Raw genomic sequence first — 17,405 nt, forward strand, 5'->3', positions numbered from 1 at the left:
TCTTTCTTAATGTTAGATATCGGTTTGTGTGTGTTGTATGTGTTTCTGTAAGTTATTTACAGTGTTGCTGACCCACAGATCTCCGGCACGTGTGGGAGTACGTGTGTTAAGTGACCACATATCAGTATATACCAAATACTGAGCAAACAAAAATAAGGGGGGAAAAAAGACTCAAAGAAAGAAAAAGAAATGATGAAAAGGTGGAAGTGAAAGGATAAACTGCCAAAAAAGAAAAAAAGGAGAAAAGACCATTGCCATAGCAACAGCAGTATTTCTGCCATCCAGCAATAACTGCTTGATGTCAGATGCCAGCTCTTGGTCTTAAAATGTATTAAAAGAGAAAGATATGCATAAAGTCTGTAAAATTGTGGCTTATAGTCTCTCCTAGAGAGTGACTTAGAGAGAGTTTACAATATTAAATACAGTCTCTAAACACATCACACACGCACAAATGTTCAACAACACAACGTGCCATATAGCGGTGCATTTGTCAAGATGTTTACCCGCATCATAAACAGCTGGATGTTTCATGAACTGTTACTAATCACCAATCAACAGCTATTAGAGCTCTGTGAGCAAAAAGTTTGATGAACTGTGGAGCCGTGGTAATGAATGAAGAACTTAAAGTTCCTGTGGCCCACGTGGCTCAAAGAGACTTGTTCCGGCGAGTCATCAGTTCTCAGTTCGCCACTGCCAGAGATGCTCAGCCGGCTCCTCTACGTGCACCCACAGCAAAGCAGCTAAGGTGGAGGTAACGTGCTATTGTGGGCTAACAGGCACCTTTCACAAACAGCTGTAGCCGTAGCTGCCAGTACTACTCAGCCTTCTATTAGGTGCAGCTATGGTATGAATTTGAAAATCCTCATAGGGGGTCATATGATTGTTGGGTTTTTCTCTGTACATATTATTGTACGATCTACTGTACAATATAAAGCGCCTTGAGGTGACTGTTGTTGTGATTTGGCGCTATATAAATAAAATTGAACTGAATTGAATTTTCAGAAAAGCTGACCTTTGACCTTGACCTTGAGGTCGAGATCACTGCAATTCGTACTGGTCCGAGATTTTTAGTAGATATGCCTATGGCAACAATTTCAAAATCCCACGTCACCTTGTTCTCAAGTTATCGCAATTGCAAAGCTAAGTGTCCAGACTGCCCCCTCGCATGCTGACAAATGAATAAAAGCCGTAAAGATGGTGAAACAGTTTAGCTTTTATCACAACAATAAAATGTTTATTCCAAGCACTTCGGACAGTATATTAAGCCAACATAAGTCTACATAAAGGCCAATCAAGCAATAATAACAACAGTAATAAGAGTAATAATAATGCCACCATGAAAACTGCTAGAACTTTTCAGAAGCACCGTGATAAAAACTTTTAGTCATACCTCCAAGCATGAACTGAACTGCAATGCCACCTGTCAAGAAAATTAAAAATCATTTAGGCTAAGTGTCGGTCCAAATATCTAATAAATGTAATAAATAAATCTGTTAATTTGACGGTGACTAATTTTAATCATTCCCATTAAAGCTTTAATTGAAGCAGTCTGAGGTGATCCCAACAATGAATCCATCAGTGCTTATAAATAGCCATAGTAATGGTTTTGTCACTTCTGAAGCATTTGTAAGAGAAACAAGATCATTTAATAAGCTGTATGGAGATGTTTCAATATTTTCTGATATAATGAATAATTTGTATCACTGGTTTTTGGGCTATTCAGCACCATGGGGTCCAAGTATTAAATTTTTCAGTATTAGCTTACACTTGATTGATTAATCATGAAAATAATTAATGGTTGAATCTCTTCTTCCATTTCTCTAAAACAAATGGAAAAAATAAGTACATTTTGGGTTCATTGAGATGCGATTTGCATTGAATCTGAAGTACAGCTCCCCCAAAAAAACAAAAACAAAATAAAAACCTCTATTAACTCGCTAAATATATTTTTTCAGTGTTTCACTTGTAACATGGAATGTGAAACTGCAAAAGTTCTACTCTGTAGTAGACGGGACTCATTTTTTCCCCCTTCCCCCCTCAGTTCTGTCTAAAATAGCTTCCCCCTCACTGTGCATACCGTGGGTGCTGTGTTCAGGTTCACTCAACAGACCGGCTCGCCTCAGGACATCAGGAATAATTAGCAGAGATCAACCTGACATCAATCACTCTACTCTTACAAGCGTACAGGTCATCACCTTCTACATGACCTTACATGCTAAACAGACTGCTGTCACAACCTGTCGCAAGGTTCAATGAAGAGAGAGAGACAGTTAAGAGAGAAACTGACAGCGGTGTTAAAGTTCTGAATGCAAAGGAGATCCTGAAGCAAGTTGATCAAGAAAAAGAAATAATGTACTGACAGGTGAAATATTTATATAATGCACCCAAACTATTTCTTGGCCAAATACCAGTAGTACATAACCAAGTATTAAGTTGTGGGACCAATGGTGCTGGGTTGTGCACCAAGTCACACACATCTCTACATTTGGTCTCTAGAGGCTGGCAGACCAACCATGTCAGGTGGCTTGGCCCCAAAACATGGCTGCCTCTGCAATTAATTACACCATTCAAGCGAGCAACCAGCCAATGGATCATCCCAACCCTCGTCCTTTGAGCTCAAGGACAGTCGGTCAAATTTCCCTTCCACACCAGGGGGTGTCATCCCCGCTGACACAGTCTGCTGGTATGTATGTGCGAATTGTATAAGCATTAATGCGTCCCAGGCAGCAGCAGAAATAATGGCCTGCCCTTAAAGGACAAGGAGTGGTATGTGTCTGGTCATCTTACTTTTAAATGAAAACTTCTTAAATTGTTAAAAAAAAAAAAAAAAAAAAAAGGGGGAGCTGTAGTCTTTGAAAATAATCTAAGTAACAGCAAAAGCAAATCATCCAACTGTGAGCACATAGTGATATTATTTACCTTTGTGTTTACAAGAGGCTTAAATTCCATCAGATGTTGGCAATTTATTTTTTTCCTTTTGTATTTTCATCTATATCCCATTCTTTGGAGCTGCAATGACCCAATTTCCCCACGGGGATCATTAAAGTTTCATCTTATCTTATCTTATCTGCCCCATCCTTCTCCCCTTCCCTATCACCTCTCAGCACCCCCCTTCTCCTCCGATCCTTCACTTAATTATGTCCTGTGAATGAAGTTCATCTTTCATGCTGCCAGCAGCCGGCAGCGTGGCTCGCCCGTTCTGGGGTATCTAATCATGGTGCAGGGACTAAACTAAATTTAGACAGTCAGCATGTGATGCCTGGCAGGCCTTAATGGGGGCTGACATCTCAAGACACTCTGCTGATGTGCAAGATACACTTTTCCCGAGCCGGCCGCAACCGCTGTTGACTAACACTGATGACTTGTGAACCAGTTTGTTAGAAAAGTTTTCAAGGGGTGAAGAAGTGTGCTGACGAAGGCTATTCAAGCCTAATGAAATCCTACATTTACATTTTAGGACCATAGCTAATGCCCACTCTGTGTGTGTGTGTGTGTGTGTGTGTGTGTGTGTGTGTGTGTGTGTGTGTGTGTGTGTGTGTGTGTGTGTGTACAAATTAAAACAGTCTACATGTGCAAAGTCGTCCAAGGGACACTAATTTTGCACACTTTGATTCAAACTGCAAGTCAACCAGCACCATGTACAGTGGGGCAAAAAAGTATTTAGTCAGCCACCGATTGTGCAAGTTCCCCCACTTAAAATGATGACAGAGGTCAGTAATTTGCACCAGAGGTACACTTCAACTGTGAGAGACAGAATGTGAAAAAAAAATCCATGAATCCACATGGTAGGATTTGTAAAGAATTTATTGGTAAATCAGGGTGGAAAATAAGTATTTGGTCAATAACAAAAATACAACTCAATGCTTTGTAACATAACCTTTGTTGGCAATAACAGAGGTCAAACGTTTACTATAGGTCTTTACCAGGTTTGCACACACAGTAGCTGGTATTTTGGCCCATTCCTCCATGCAGATCTTCTCGAGAGCAGTGATGTTTTGGGGCTGTCGCCGAGCAACACGGACTTTCAACTCCCGCCACAGATTTTCTATGGGGTTGAGGTCTGGAGACTGGCTAGGCCACTCCAGGACTTTCAAATGCTTCTTACGGAGCCACTCCTTTGTTGCCCGGGCGGTGTGTTTTGGATCATTGTCATGTTGGAAGACCCAGCCTCGTTTCATCTTCAAAGTTCTCACTGATGGAAGGAGGTTTTGGCTCAAAATCTCACGATACATGGCCCCATTCATTCTGTCCTTAACACGGATCAGTCGTCCTGTCCCCTTGGCAGAAAAACAGCCCCATAGCATGATGTTTCCACCCCCATGCTTCACAGTAGGTATGGTGTTCTTGGGATGCAACTCAGTATTCTTCGTCCTCCAAACACGACGAGTTGAGTTTATACCAAAAAGTTCTACTTTGGTTTCATCTGACCACATGACATTCTCCCAATCCTCTGCTGTATCATCCATGTGCTCTCTGGCAAACTTCAGACGGGCCTGGACATGCACTGGCTTCAGCAGCGGAACACGTCTGGCACTGCGGGATTTGATTCCCTGCCGTTGTAGTGTGTTACTGATGGTGACCTTTGTTACTTTGGTCCCAGCTCTCTGCAGGTCATTCACCAGGTCCCCCCGTGTGGTTCTGGGATCTTTGCTCACCGTTCTCATGATCATTTTGACCCCACGGGATGAGATCTTGCGTGGAGCCCCAGATCGGGGGAGATTATCAGTGGTCTTGTATGTCTTCCATTTTCTGATGATTGCTCCCACAGTTGATTTTTTCACACCAAGCTGCTTGCCTATTGTAGATTCACTCTTTCCAGTCTGGTGCAGGTCTACAATACTTTTCCTGGTGTCCTTCAAAAGCTCTTTGGTCTTGGCCATGGCGGAGTTTGGAGTCTGACTGTTTGAGGCTGTGGACAGGTGTCTTTTATACAGATGATGAGTTCAAACAGGTGCCATTCATACAGGTAACGAGTGGGGGACAGAAAAGCTTCTTACAGAAGACGTTACAGGTCTGTGAGAGCCAGAGATTTTCCTTGTTTGAGGTGACCAAATACTTATTTTCCACCCTAATTTACGAATAAATTCTTTACAAATCCTACCATGTGGATTCATGGATTTTTTTTTCACATTCTGTCTCTCACAGTTGAAGTGTACCTCTGGTGAAAATTACTGACCTCTGTCATCTGGAAGTGGGGGAACTTGCACAATCGGTGGCTGACTAAATACTTTTTTGCCCCACTGTATTAAGCCATTAGGTGATGAGAATGCAGATTAATGTAACAATTAAGATGTGATTGCAAACAATAATGATGGCAATAGCACAAATTTACTGAGAATGATTACATTAGTGCTAGCATATTAATTAAATATACCCAAAGGCACCAGTACAACAGAGGGGCTTAAACCTAATAATGCACATCTTAAAGCATAAATAAAATTTAAAGGGATATAAAATTAATTGAATTTATAGTTATTATAAGGAGGGATATTAGGAGGGAAAATTTTTGGCCACAGCATGTTTATTTTTGTTATAAAATATATATGGATGTTTGTAGAAGTTGATTTGCTTTTGGAGCCAGGTTAGCTAAGCTGCTGCCTTTTAGCTCCCTCAACCTGTTATTACTCAACAACTGTTTTGAAAATTACTTTCTTTATTTTCTTTCAAGCAGCCTCAAAATTCCAGTATCAGTTGGCCTGTAATTCAAATGTTTCCAAGAAAGACAATATGAACGCAGGATGCAGTTTAATGTGAAACAGATCGAGAAAGCATTGATTTTGCACCAAGAGCAAAACAGTAAATCACCAAGGCACAAACAGTAGATGAGAAAAACAACAAGGAAATTACTTAAATGTGATCAGGTAAAGAAAAACCTGAAGAAAATGTTTGTCTCTAATGATACACTGTCTCAAATACACGTTGAAAGCTTTTCGGTTGCGGTAAATTAAGACCACAGTCGTCATTTGAAAATAGAAGGCACGGTATTTAAACTGTGTCGTTTCTGCGCTGAAATACGTCTGACACAGCTTTTTGCATTTAGCATATTTAGTGTATTTAGACAGGCACATAACCAATTCTCCTCATAAGCCTTGCAGTTTGTGGTTTTGTTTTGTTTTTGTTTTTATCAAATTCACCACAGTGGCCTCACTACGTTTTGTCAGCCACATTCAACAAACACATACACGCAGCTTAAATACACAAAAACAACCCAAGGACATCAGGTGTACGTCTTTAATCTCAACGAGGGTCTAAAAGCAAAAGGGCTTTTAAAAGACATTCGACTTTTACAGTTCATCCTGCACCAATAATCCACACGAACTCAGCCGCTTTTAAAAGTCTCTGCTCTGACCAAAGGTAACCTCAGGTCAAACTAACGAGGAAGAAGACAAACATCTACAATTTTTGGTCATTAGTCTCAGGTTTACTGTTCAAATGTCAATATGTGATTTTTTTATTATATACTATGTTGGTCTCTATAGGTTTTCCGTGTGATAAAACAACTGTATTGTAGGTGCTATTTTTACTACTTGTTTCTTAACAACTCACTGACTTGGATTTTGTCAAAAGTAACTGACAGACGTGTATATACGCTGAGACAAGCAGCTCTAAGCCTCAGCTTGGCCTCACTTAAGTATTTACGTATGTATTTTTCACAGTTCCACATTTAACTTTTTTTTGTCAAACAATGTTTGTGGTCCAGTGTTTTGTTCTTCATGAAGGACTGACATATGTTCATCCAACCCTGAATACAACTGCAGACACCTCAGTAAAATGTGGGATTTTTCTTCGTTCCCTGCTTTCCCACCTTGCTGTGATTTAAACCATTGCTATAACAACTGCAATAATTCCACAAATTCAGAAGCAATGTTCTCCAGCCAAAATCACAGACATTTCATCACATAACATGCTGCAAATTGCAGACTAGTCACTGGATGGATCGCAAAACTCAGCATTCTGCACTCAGATAACTCGTTTGATGACTACTTCGATGTAACTTAATTACCTGAAACAAGGGAATCGATGCAACAAGCTAATGCGCACAAGTTGCCAAAAGTTAGTTACAAAGGACACAGAGTCAAATGCAAAGAGTTCACAAGGATTTCACGGCCACTGGGGTAAGCAGTGGTAGCAAACAACATCTCTTGGGTTGGATAAACAATAAAGGCCTGTCGTTTGGTTAGAACAAAGGCCTGTCATTGGCTTTTGTTGTTGGGGTATTTTTTCCCCCCTTGTAATCTGCATGTCCAGATGGCTGGATGACTTTCTCCCTCGCAGCATTGTTAAAAGCACGACACAGCTGGCAGACAGAGTGGGAAGCAAAAGAGTGCAAGGAAATGAAAACGTGAAAGAGTTCAGGGAACAAAAGAACTAAGGCAACGCTAGAGAGACAAAGTAATAGCGAGACAAGTGAACTAAGTAACAGAACACATTGTAACACTGACAGACGGAGACTGGTGGACAAATTTCTCTTACCCAGATCTGTGTTGGGTCCTGCCAACAACTGTTTGAACTTATCTAGGCGGGACGCTTCCCTCTCGGTCATGGCTGGAGTGCCAGATGTGTTCTGGTCAGCCATGCGAGCCACTAGAGGGATGACAGGAGGCCGATGGGGCAGAGACCGCTGTCTGTGGAGGGCTGCATGCTCACCTGCTGCATCTGGTGGAAGGAGTGAGATGAGAGAAATTAGGGCTGCATAAACACACAAACACACATCCAAAGGATTGAGACGATGCAGCTCTACATCATGCAGAAAACACGGAATATGTGATGAAGGTCTATGGCTTGCTGCTACATTAAAGAAAACATACATCCATATGTAAAAAAGGACAGATGGCTTTTATCTTCATCAAACTCCTAGAGAAAAATTTCAACTGCAAAAATTGTGTCTACTCAAAGATCACTTTTTGCAATTTAAAAATGCTCTGCCTCCTGAATGTGCAGGGCATTCGCTGCACTTTAATTTGAGCTGTGGTGAGTTGACACCGTGTCTGGCAGCAAAAGGTAGCTGTACGGTGATAACAAGTTAAACAGCAGGCGAGATAACGTGAGGTTGCTGTGAACAGCAGACAAAGTTAAATTGAAGAGCGGCTTTTTCAAGCTAATTGAGTTGATATCAAATTACAGAACCATTTACTCGCACGCACTGCAGCCTGAGAACCCTTCTGCCTGCTGCACCAATCGACTACATGTGAGAAAAGTCCATGCGGTCCAATCAGATGTCTACTGTGCGCTTCCTGTCCTGTCACCTCCATGTAAACTAAACTAAATATTTACAGCAACGATAACAAGGGTTGTCATGGCAACAGATTTTCATGCAGGATTAGTGTGGCCAAAAGACAAGGATAATAGTGTGACACCTAAATCTGTCATATCGCGCATAACTTTCCTTTTTTCTTTTAGTAATTTTACGTTTTAATTGTAAAAACAGCAACGCAGTGCAGCGACTCTCTCAGGCCAAACTGTGAGCCCATCTGCGAGTGAAGTCAGTTTAACTGTGCAGCTAGCTTTAGCTCGGAGCACTCTGCAAGAGATGAGCAGAAAAGCCACGTGAAGAGCAGACAGAAAATATGTCATTAAACTAAAAATCAAGTCCTCGATGGTTCATTCGTCTCCACCTCTAATGTTTGTAACAGCAAAGCTGCATCGAGCTGCACTGGTCAGGGATTCAATTCTAACAGCTGATTTACTGTGGGAAGTCAGTCCGTCAGTATGTGAGAGGAACAGCTGCAGTAACATGAAAGCGACATTAGCCTGGCCAGCAAGTCTAAATATTACAGTTATTGTCAATTGCAGACTTCAGGTTTATTTCACAGGGTTTTCCAAAAAATGTGAGCATTAACTGTTCAAGAATTACAGCCACTTTTATACATAGTGGCCATATTTTCTAAAGACTCAAAAAGAATAATTGGACAAATCCTAAGGTTTTTTTGAAAGTTTAGAACACATGGACATCGCCAAATGTTGCGTTTCCTCTCTTGAGCTGCTCTGCTAGGCTTTTACTGCAGCCACCTTCTGTTGCTGCTTTCAGTGCTGTCTCAACTGAAACGCATGCTCTATTGAGTTGAGATTAGGTCGCTAACTTTATCCCATTTCTTTGCCTTTAGAAACTCTTTGATTGCTTTTGCGGTATGCTTTGGGTCATTATCCATTTGAATTGTGAAGCGCTGTCTGATCCATTTGGCTGAAGCTGTCAGAGAGTATAGTCCTGTACACTTCAATATTCATCTTGCTTATCCTATCAGCAGTCCCATTATCAATAAACACTGGTTTCCCGCTTCCAATGGCAGTCATGCATGCCTTCATCATAACACTGCCTCAAAAGCCGCTTTTTTCCTTCTCTTCCCATCATTCTGGTACAGGTTAATGTTTGTTTTATCTGGCTTTGAATAAGAGATGGTATCTTATTTATCTAGTCTGTCCTTCCTGTTCTTCTGTGTAACCTGGGGGTAAACTGTCTGTATTTCCATTAATGAAGGAACCTCTCAATTTGAGACTTTGACAATGATTCACTTACCTCTCTAGAGTGCTTTTGATTAAAGTTCTGCAATCTCTTCACTTCACTCCTTCGCATCAGTTTTGTTTGGACCTCACTCAAAGGTTCCAGTCAAAAGACACCAAATTCAAGTTCAACACTTTTTAGCTTTACTAATAATGGATTAACAAGGCCACAAATCTCACCTGGCCATGAAATTGCTTGTCAGTCAGCTGTCCAATTAACTGTAAAAATGGGAGACTATGTATAAAAATGGCTGTAACTCCTAAACTGGTAAACCAAAACTTCTGTTGAATTAAAGCTAAAGGTCCAACATGGTGGTATACTGAGGCAAAAATTACAAAACTTGTCTCACTGTCTACATAGTCCAATCAGATGTACTGTGTGCTTCCTGTCCTGTCACCTTCATCTAAACCAAACAAAGGATTTTCAGTAATGATTACAAAATCTGTCATGGCAACAGAGCTGTATACGGGATTATATAGTGGGAACAATAGATAAGGACAGTCATGCCCCTAATGTCGATCATACTACTAGTAAGAAAAGGCAACTTCTGGCATAAACTTCTACCACAATTCATGTGTGAGAATCACTTTATGCACATCATTTTAGAGCCCAAAGAGAGTACTTAGATATGACATTATTGTATTGTTTGTATGCAGGTGTTAACAGATGTAGTTACGGCTGGTGGCTTGTTATTGAATGAGCTTCCAGTAAAGCGGCAGTTGTGGTTTTATAACCGTGAAGGCTCTATACTGGATAGACAAACACATTAATTCAGTATTGAGGGCCACATGTTCTACCAGATGTGCAGAAGAAACAACAGAAAGAGTCCCACAAAACCAAGCAGAGACAGCACGCAGACAAGTGTGTGAGATCAGGACCTCAATGTGAAGACGGACACTGCTCCTATCACACTGGGCAAGTTCATAAAAAAAATTTTTTAAACGCCCTGTCGTCCACACTGCCAACATTTCCTAAAGCAAAACCAGAATCACACAAGCATTTGGCAGCAATTAAGAAAACTGGAATGCTGCCGATTTTAATACCCCTTTCACTTTTTACAAGAACAAATAAAAGGCTACAAATCTGTTCTCAAGTGCTTTATTTGCACTTAGAAAAATTAAAAAAGATTATTCAAGCTGGCAGCAGCTTCTCTCTACTGGAGCCCTTTGTGTCATTTTAACAATAAGCCCTTTTTTATAGTTCATTTAATAACTTTCCTTTTAAAAGGCTGTTAAGAGCAAAGCTAAGTTGAGAAAGTTACATTTCGGGATGCACTGATTGTGAAATTTTGCACCAATACCAGGGAAAGAAAGAAATCTTACAGTTTTAAATTGCATTTACAAACATGCAGCCAGCATTCAACAACACCAGTATCCGTCATTACTGAAGCAAAGCCAAAAATATTGGTCCAATTGTACAACATCTGTATAATGTTCAATCATGACTTCTGCTTTGTGCTGGCTAAACATGTAAAAGACAATATGATTTTTAACTGAAAGAAATTAAATTAGACAAATCTTTATTACAAATAATTATGTAAGTATCAATAAACGCTTAAAATTGATGACTACGTAAGCCACGGTAAGACATCAAATATTACATTTAAGGAAGGATTCAAAATAAATATGAGCAAGTGTACAAACATTTATAAAGAGCACTTTTCCCAAACATGACAGGCAGTTACAAAAGCAGAGTATGTATTTTAGAAGACAAGCAGAACAGAAAAAAAGCCCAAAACAGAAGACAAAATAAGAGAAGACAAGAGAAGACTTGTATACTCCTGTCCCAACAGATGATGTAGCCGTACATGGAGGCCAGATAAGAGGAACTGCCTGAAGGCGAAGGGCTGTTCGTGTTATCTGTATCTAAACACAGCAACAGGCAGTGGAGCAGACAGCCAGGCAGACAGACAGACAGATGACCTGCCAGACAGGACAACAGTCGGCTACACGGCTCACCATGTACAGCTTCAGCATCTGCTACTGCTGCTGGTGCTGCGGTCTATAGACATACCCGGTTGCTATACAGCGCTACACAGTGTCACATTTAAACATGAACACTGACGTGACCTGTGGAGCAGGCTTCGTACAGTGACGCATCTATAAAAGGGAGCCATGATGCAGAACGGTTGTTGTGTATTATGAGGTCATGGCAGGTCGCTCAGAGAAGCTGTGCAGGAGGTGGGAAGGTGTTTCTTTCAACTCCCATGTTCATATATAAGAGGAAAGGGACTTGAAGCGAAGGGGGGAGAAACACATGTTACTACGAAAAAAAAATTGCTCTACACTGAAACATTTTTCCTTTTCTTATCTTTGAATATTTTTATCTTACAGTGGAAAAACAGTGTTGACAGTCAGACCTCTGATTAAGTCTGATTCATTAAGTCTGCTTGTTTCCCCTATTGCCTTAAAATGTGTTAACACAACTTATTAATGAATAATGAGTTCTAATGTAAAACTAATCATCAGGTTTGCTGATTCTGAGACTTCAGTGTCAATATTATGCGTAGCTATCAGCTACATAAAATGCAGTCTTGAGATCCCTTCTCAGGCACTTCCCCTATCGACCTCAGGTGACCTTGATAGGCTACACGATAGGGTGGGGCAAGTGGTTTCCCCTTTAACCCCCGGTGATTGTAATGACCCACATCTGTTTTTGGGGTTGTTTTTTTTTTGCACCTTGGCTCGCATGATGACTCACATGATCAACAGTGGGTCAACAGTCACTTCGAAAGCGGACGACACTCACTACGGTTTTAATACCTGAGACTCTCAACCCTCTGTTTTTAGAACTTGGATGAGAGCTGAAACATCTTCACAAATTCCTTGCTGACAGTTTAACCAAAAGGCATTTCCAGTGGAAACTGGCCGACATATCCTGAGTATAACCATGTATAATATCCACAAAACTTAAAAAGAGGTTATACACACACAATACGGTAATGTTATGTTCAAGCCCAGTAACGTATTATTCCGTGAGGCTCCTGCCTACGATAGCCGTAATGCTCTGACAATCCATCAAGCGGTGCGGCTTCGTAGCTTAGCAAAGTTGTACTAAAACATTTTTGACAGATTTTTTAACCGTGTATCACATAAAATCCGTTGAAGGTCAGTAAACACAACCAGAATTCATACATAAGGCGCACCAGATTATAAGGGGCACTGTCGATTTTTCTGAAAATCAAAGGATTGATTTTAAGTGTGCCTTATTTTCTGAAAAACATGGTAATAACGACGGCCTGCTTGCATGCTCTACCAAAAATAGTGCTTTGTTGCGTATCTGACGGTCGAAAACCAAACCAGTTCCACACCACTGAAGTTGCAGCATTTTTACAAACCAATTCTGGTTCATCTGTTTCATTCAACGATCCGCCTTCGCCCTTCTCTTTCTCCGTCGCCACCATCCTTTTTCTGCCATGTGCATATGAAAACAAAGGCACTGCACATGTGCGTTTTTTCAAATTCTATTGCGATATTTCATTTTCTTATCGTTGCCTAATATTATACTTGTATTACCGTGAACAGTATGATATGGCCCAGCCCTACTCACAAACTAACCCCAGAGCATGAGAGAAACTGAAGTTTTACACAAACTGAAAGCTGAGAATATTCATCAAGCACCTTTACTGCTCAAAGCAACACATTTCCAAAAATGCAACTCTTACTGTGAAGTCAAACAGACAGTATCTGGTTTGCATTGTGCTCTTCATAGTTTTACTACTGCTTAGCAAGCAGTTGGAGAATGTTTGCAGACAAGTCAGCAACTCCCATGCAAATTACCAGCAACCGTGGCATCTGCTAGCACTAATCACGTTTTTGGTACAGCATTGCTCTCTCTTTCTCTTTCTTACCAATTTCACCGACTGACAGCAAGCAAACCTGCGACAACTGGTCAGGGAATACTCATTTTTCCATAGCAACCAGCTTGGTGGTTGCCAACCAGGCTCTAGGCCCCTGTGGCTGAGGTTTAATGTGATATTGCAGCTACTCTTTTTACCATTTGACAGTTAAAAATATGCGTGTGTGGTGACTGAACTTCAACATAGAAAAGAGCTGTTCTCAATAATATGAAAAGAAGCAGTAATAGCTTAACTTTCCATCTCCTACTTATGCTTTTTGAATTGTATTGAATTGCTTTTTGAGTTCAATTTCAGCAATATAATTCAACTAATTTCAAGACTTTAAATTAGCGGAACTCGGGTGAATTACTGTTTTATTTATTTTCTTATTCCTGAAGTGATGTTAATGATAAATTCAACAATTTTTCACTGAATTAAATTTAAAGTAATTTTCATGCTGAGCACTACACAAACACGTCTGCTCAAAGTACAACATTAGCAGTCTTAGCAGATGTTCTCACTGCAGAATGACAACATCTGCCAAGTCTCAAAGCAGCTGTGAGGCACAGTAAATAAACCCCACTAAAAATACTGGCGCCACAAACACTCCAACTTTCTGAGCTTATAAAAAGTGCATCATCACTAAAAACCTAACTATGCCGATCATTTTTAATTGTGTTTAATGGATTTTTCGCAAAGCAACAAACCTATTTATGGCGTTGCATTAGAAGTTACAGCGGTGACATTTTCTAAAAGATGCCCTATTCACCTTCCATGTATTGCCCTCCTCAGAAACTCATTTACGGATTTAAGTGTATCGTTGCAGAAATTTCTCTTAGTGAACACTTGGGCTTAAAAAAAGAAAAAACCTCGCAGAACACTGAGTAATGTTGCTCACTAACCTTTAGGTGACCCAATTGGAGCTTCGCTGTGGGACTTCACTAGGCGGCCATCAGTGTAAGGGCTGCTCTGGGATCCAAATAATACCTCAGGGCTGGTCGCGTCTCCCTCTTCCACCCTGTCCTCCTCTTCCTCTTCTTCATTGTCCTCGTCGTCCTCTGCCACCTCCTCCTGTGTGTCGTCTTCTCTTCGGTCCAGCTCTGATGTCTCATCCTGCCTCTGTTTCTCCTGTTGCTTGCTGTGATTCTCAATCACCTGTTCAGCAGATAGAAAAACAAGGTGAAACCTTGGTGAGCTTAAGGCTGGTAACCTCCCCAGAACACATAAGGCGTACAACTCGCTTAGATGAGTAAACTAACGTGTTGGGTTTTTTTTTTTTTTTGCAGCTGCTACTTGCTTGAGAGAAATGCAAACTGTGCAATTTTGTAAAATTTCCCCTCTTAAAGATAAAATGCATAATAACTCTATGAAAAGAAAAATCTTTCAATTTGTTAAAAGTTGTCCTTACCTCAGTTAATGAACACACTATCCTTAGTAAATCTCCAATATTTTAATTTCAGCAAATGCAGCAAAATCTGAAATAATCTTTAAAAAAGCCATTGAATTGTTTGCGCTCAAGGCCACAACTTGTACCATTTCTTTCATGGCAGGCGGCATAGTTTAGAGAGGAATCTATTTTAACAGGAAGTTTATTTTATGTCTGCAGCATGTATGTTGTCCCGACTCTTCAGAGAGGACACATCACCCTGGCAACCAAGACAAGGGCGCTTTAAAAGAAGACTTTACCATGACATTCCTTTAAAACTAACGCTGTAGATTTAAGGGCCTATCCAAGTCATTTTTAATGATAATTAATCGTGTATTTCAAATTATATGTATGTTAAAACAATAGAAATGAAGTGTTCATGTTGTGAGCTTACCTACCAACACCTCCAGCCTTCAAATATGAACCTATTTGCCCTTTAAAAGTTGCTACATATTATTTATGGACACAAATAAGAACATGTAAAATAGCAGAGATGAAAAACTGTGTTCAGGAATATGAATAAACGCTAGCAAATGAATACCCAGAACAAAAGAATCATTAGTATTTCACAAAATACACTGAAGCTGTGTTGATTCGTGATGAGTGCTTCCTTCTACACAGACATAGGAAAATGTGCTACTGCAGTGGAAAGACATCAACCAGGCAAAACTACTTTAAAGTAGTTTACCTTATTGGCTGTTTCCATGACCACCTCGATGTTGAGGTTCTGCGCAGCCATGGCCAGCAGCTCGTCGTCGTCATCCCCGACATCCCAGGCGTCGCTCGTGATGCTCTCAAACTCCTGGAAGGTGGTCGCCTTCTTGGGCTTGCCTGGAGTGGCTGGAGGCGGCTTGTTGCCTGCTTTGATCAGACTGAAGGACAGAGAAAAAAAACAGGATAATGGGGGGAAAAAAAGAAGTGGTTTTCGAAAAAAGAAGAGAAAAGGGATGGGTGCAGAGGGTGAGAGAAGGAAAGAAAACAAGAGAAAAGAGAATGTGAGATGAATAATTAATTAAAATTAGGAATTAATAAATGAGCTAGCATTTGTCGTTCACATATTGTAAAATATTTCAATTTTACACAAAAACACTCAGCTTAGCTTTATTTTAGTAAAGTTAATCCCAGTACAAATCAAAAGGACAGCTTTTAGGTCAAATCAATAAGCAAATCAATATGAGTCATTCTTCAATTATTAATGACTGCTACCTTTTTATTTTATAAACCAAATAAACAGTTCTTCTTACAGGGACAACATTTTGGACGCCTTTCCAAGTCAGTAGGATACTTTTAATTGCAAAAGTGCCGCTTTGACAGACACAACAGCTTAAAAGAGTGCTGCAGACAGCTGTGTGTCTGTCCATTCATTATGTAATTTTCACTTTGATCCATGTTTAGGCTGTGATGTACGCACAGCATGGTTTTACCGCTTTCTACTTTCTGTTTCCTGAGGTAGGTCGTGGTGTATTTCGAAGCATGTTTTGGATCAGTTTCACTTCCTTGACTGACTTCTTCATAATTCTATCCACAATCTGCAGCGATTTAGCGGAATCCCTTCGTCTCTTTCTATCCGTGTAACGCCTGCCTGTGCAACAGCATGCACACAGGCCCGAAGCGGAATAATTCCACCCCCATGCTGAACACTTTGCAAGGTGTTCTTTTCATATAACGCTGCTCTGTTTTTTCCCCCTCCAAACATATCTTTGGCTTATTTTACAGGTTTAAGGATTACTTCAGATCACCCTTGCGTGCAGACCCAGTTCACGAATCAACCCAGTGTGCGAATTACCACATGTACAAAAGCACACACGTGCACAGAGACACATTAACTGAAGTACATCATTAGCTTAAAAGTTTCATTGAGTTACTTAAAATTTCTTTGAGTTACTTTATTGAGGCTGCAAGGATACAGTTTAATTTAGCTCCGTTTTCATCTGGAACACAATTTTTTGCTATTTGCCTACAAAATCCTAACTGCACGCTGCTTGACATGGATCATGCGGCGTGTCTGTCAAATGCTGATTGGCTGACGAGTGAGCTGGAACAGGGAAGTGAGCGGCAGCGGTGTTTACCAGGAATGGGAAAAGCATCAAAATAACATGAAGGACTGACAGCAGCACAAGCAAGAAGTGTACAACAGACCGGTTGTACCACATTTTTGACACTGCCCTCATCTGACAACAGACACTCTCTGCAGTCTGAAGATGCACACGGTCTGCCAAAGCACTACCACCCCCGAACTGTAATTTCCCTATTACAAAGACGGTTATTACCATAAGAAAGAACCAGGAGACGTGTACACGTTGGCCAACTTCCATCCTAACTCAAAAGAAAGGGAAAGTTTGAAAACACGCAAATTAATTTCAACCCTCTGTGGAAATCTACACGAGTAAACATTAATCAGAAGAAAGAAAAGGGTTATTACTGAAGAGGAGACTGTGTTCCCCTCTATTTGAGTGCGTGTATGAGAGAAATCCAGAGAGAAAAAGAACTCTACACTATGTCCTGCTCAGAAGTGAGTTTACTAAAGTAAATGTGAGTGTAAGTGACAAACCTCAAGTGAAATTATAAAATGAATGGACAGACACATTGCTGACTGCAAAACTCTTAAGCTGTTAAGTTTGTCAGAGGAGAGCTTTTAACTG

General features: G+C 40.5%; 1 protein-coding gene across 2 annotated transcripts in view; it reads right to left on the reverse strand.

Annotated features, from left to right (window-relative positions):
• The window catches only part of tbc1d22a (TBC1 domain family, member 22a), a 162,648-nt gene that overhangs the window by 139,501 nt on the left and 5,742 nt on the right, over nucleotides 1-17,405 (reverse strand). For both annotated transcript variants that reach the window (XM_026147265.2, XM_026147266.2), the window contains exons 3-5: nucleotides 15,452-15,635; nucleotides 14,240-14,492; nucleotides 7,474-7,656 (exon numbers count right to left, since the gene is read on the reverse strand). In XM_026147265.2, coding sequence (XP_026003050.1) covers nucleotides 7,474-7,656; nucleotides 14,240-14,492; nucleotides 15,452-15,635 — 620 coding nt within the window. The remainder of the gene's footprint in view (nucleotides 1-7,473; nucleotides 7,657-14,239; nucleotides 14,493-15,451; nucleotides 15,636-17,405) is intronic.

The sequence above is a fragment of the Astatotilapia calliptera genome, chromosome 17 (assembly GCF_964374335.1).
Source record: "Astatotilapia calliptera chromosome 17, fAstCal68.1, whole genome shotgun sequence".
Taxonomy (NCBI): domain Eukaryota; kingdom Metazoa; phylum Chordata; class Actinopteri; order Cichliformes; family Cichlidae; genus Astatotilapia; species Astatotilapia calliptera.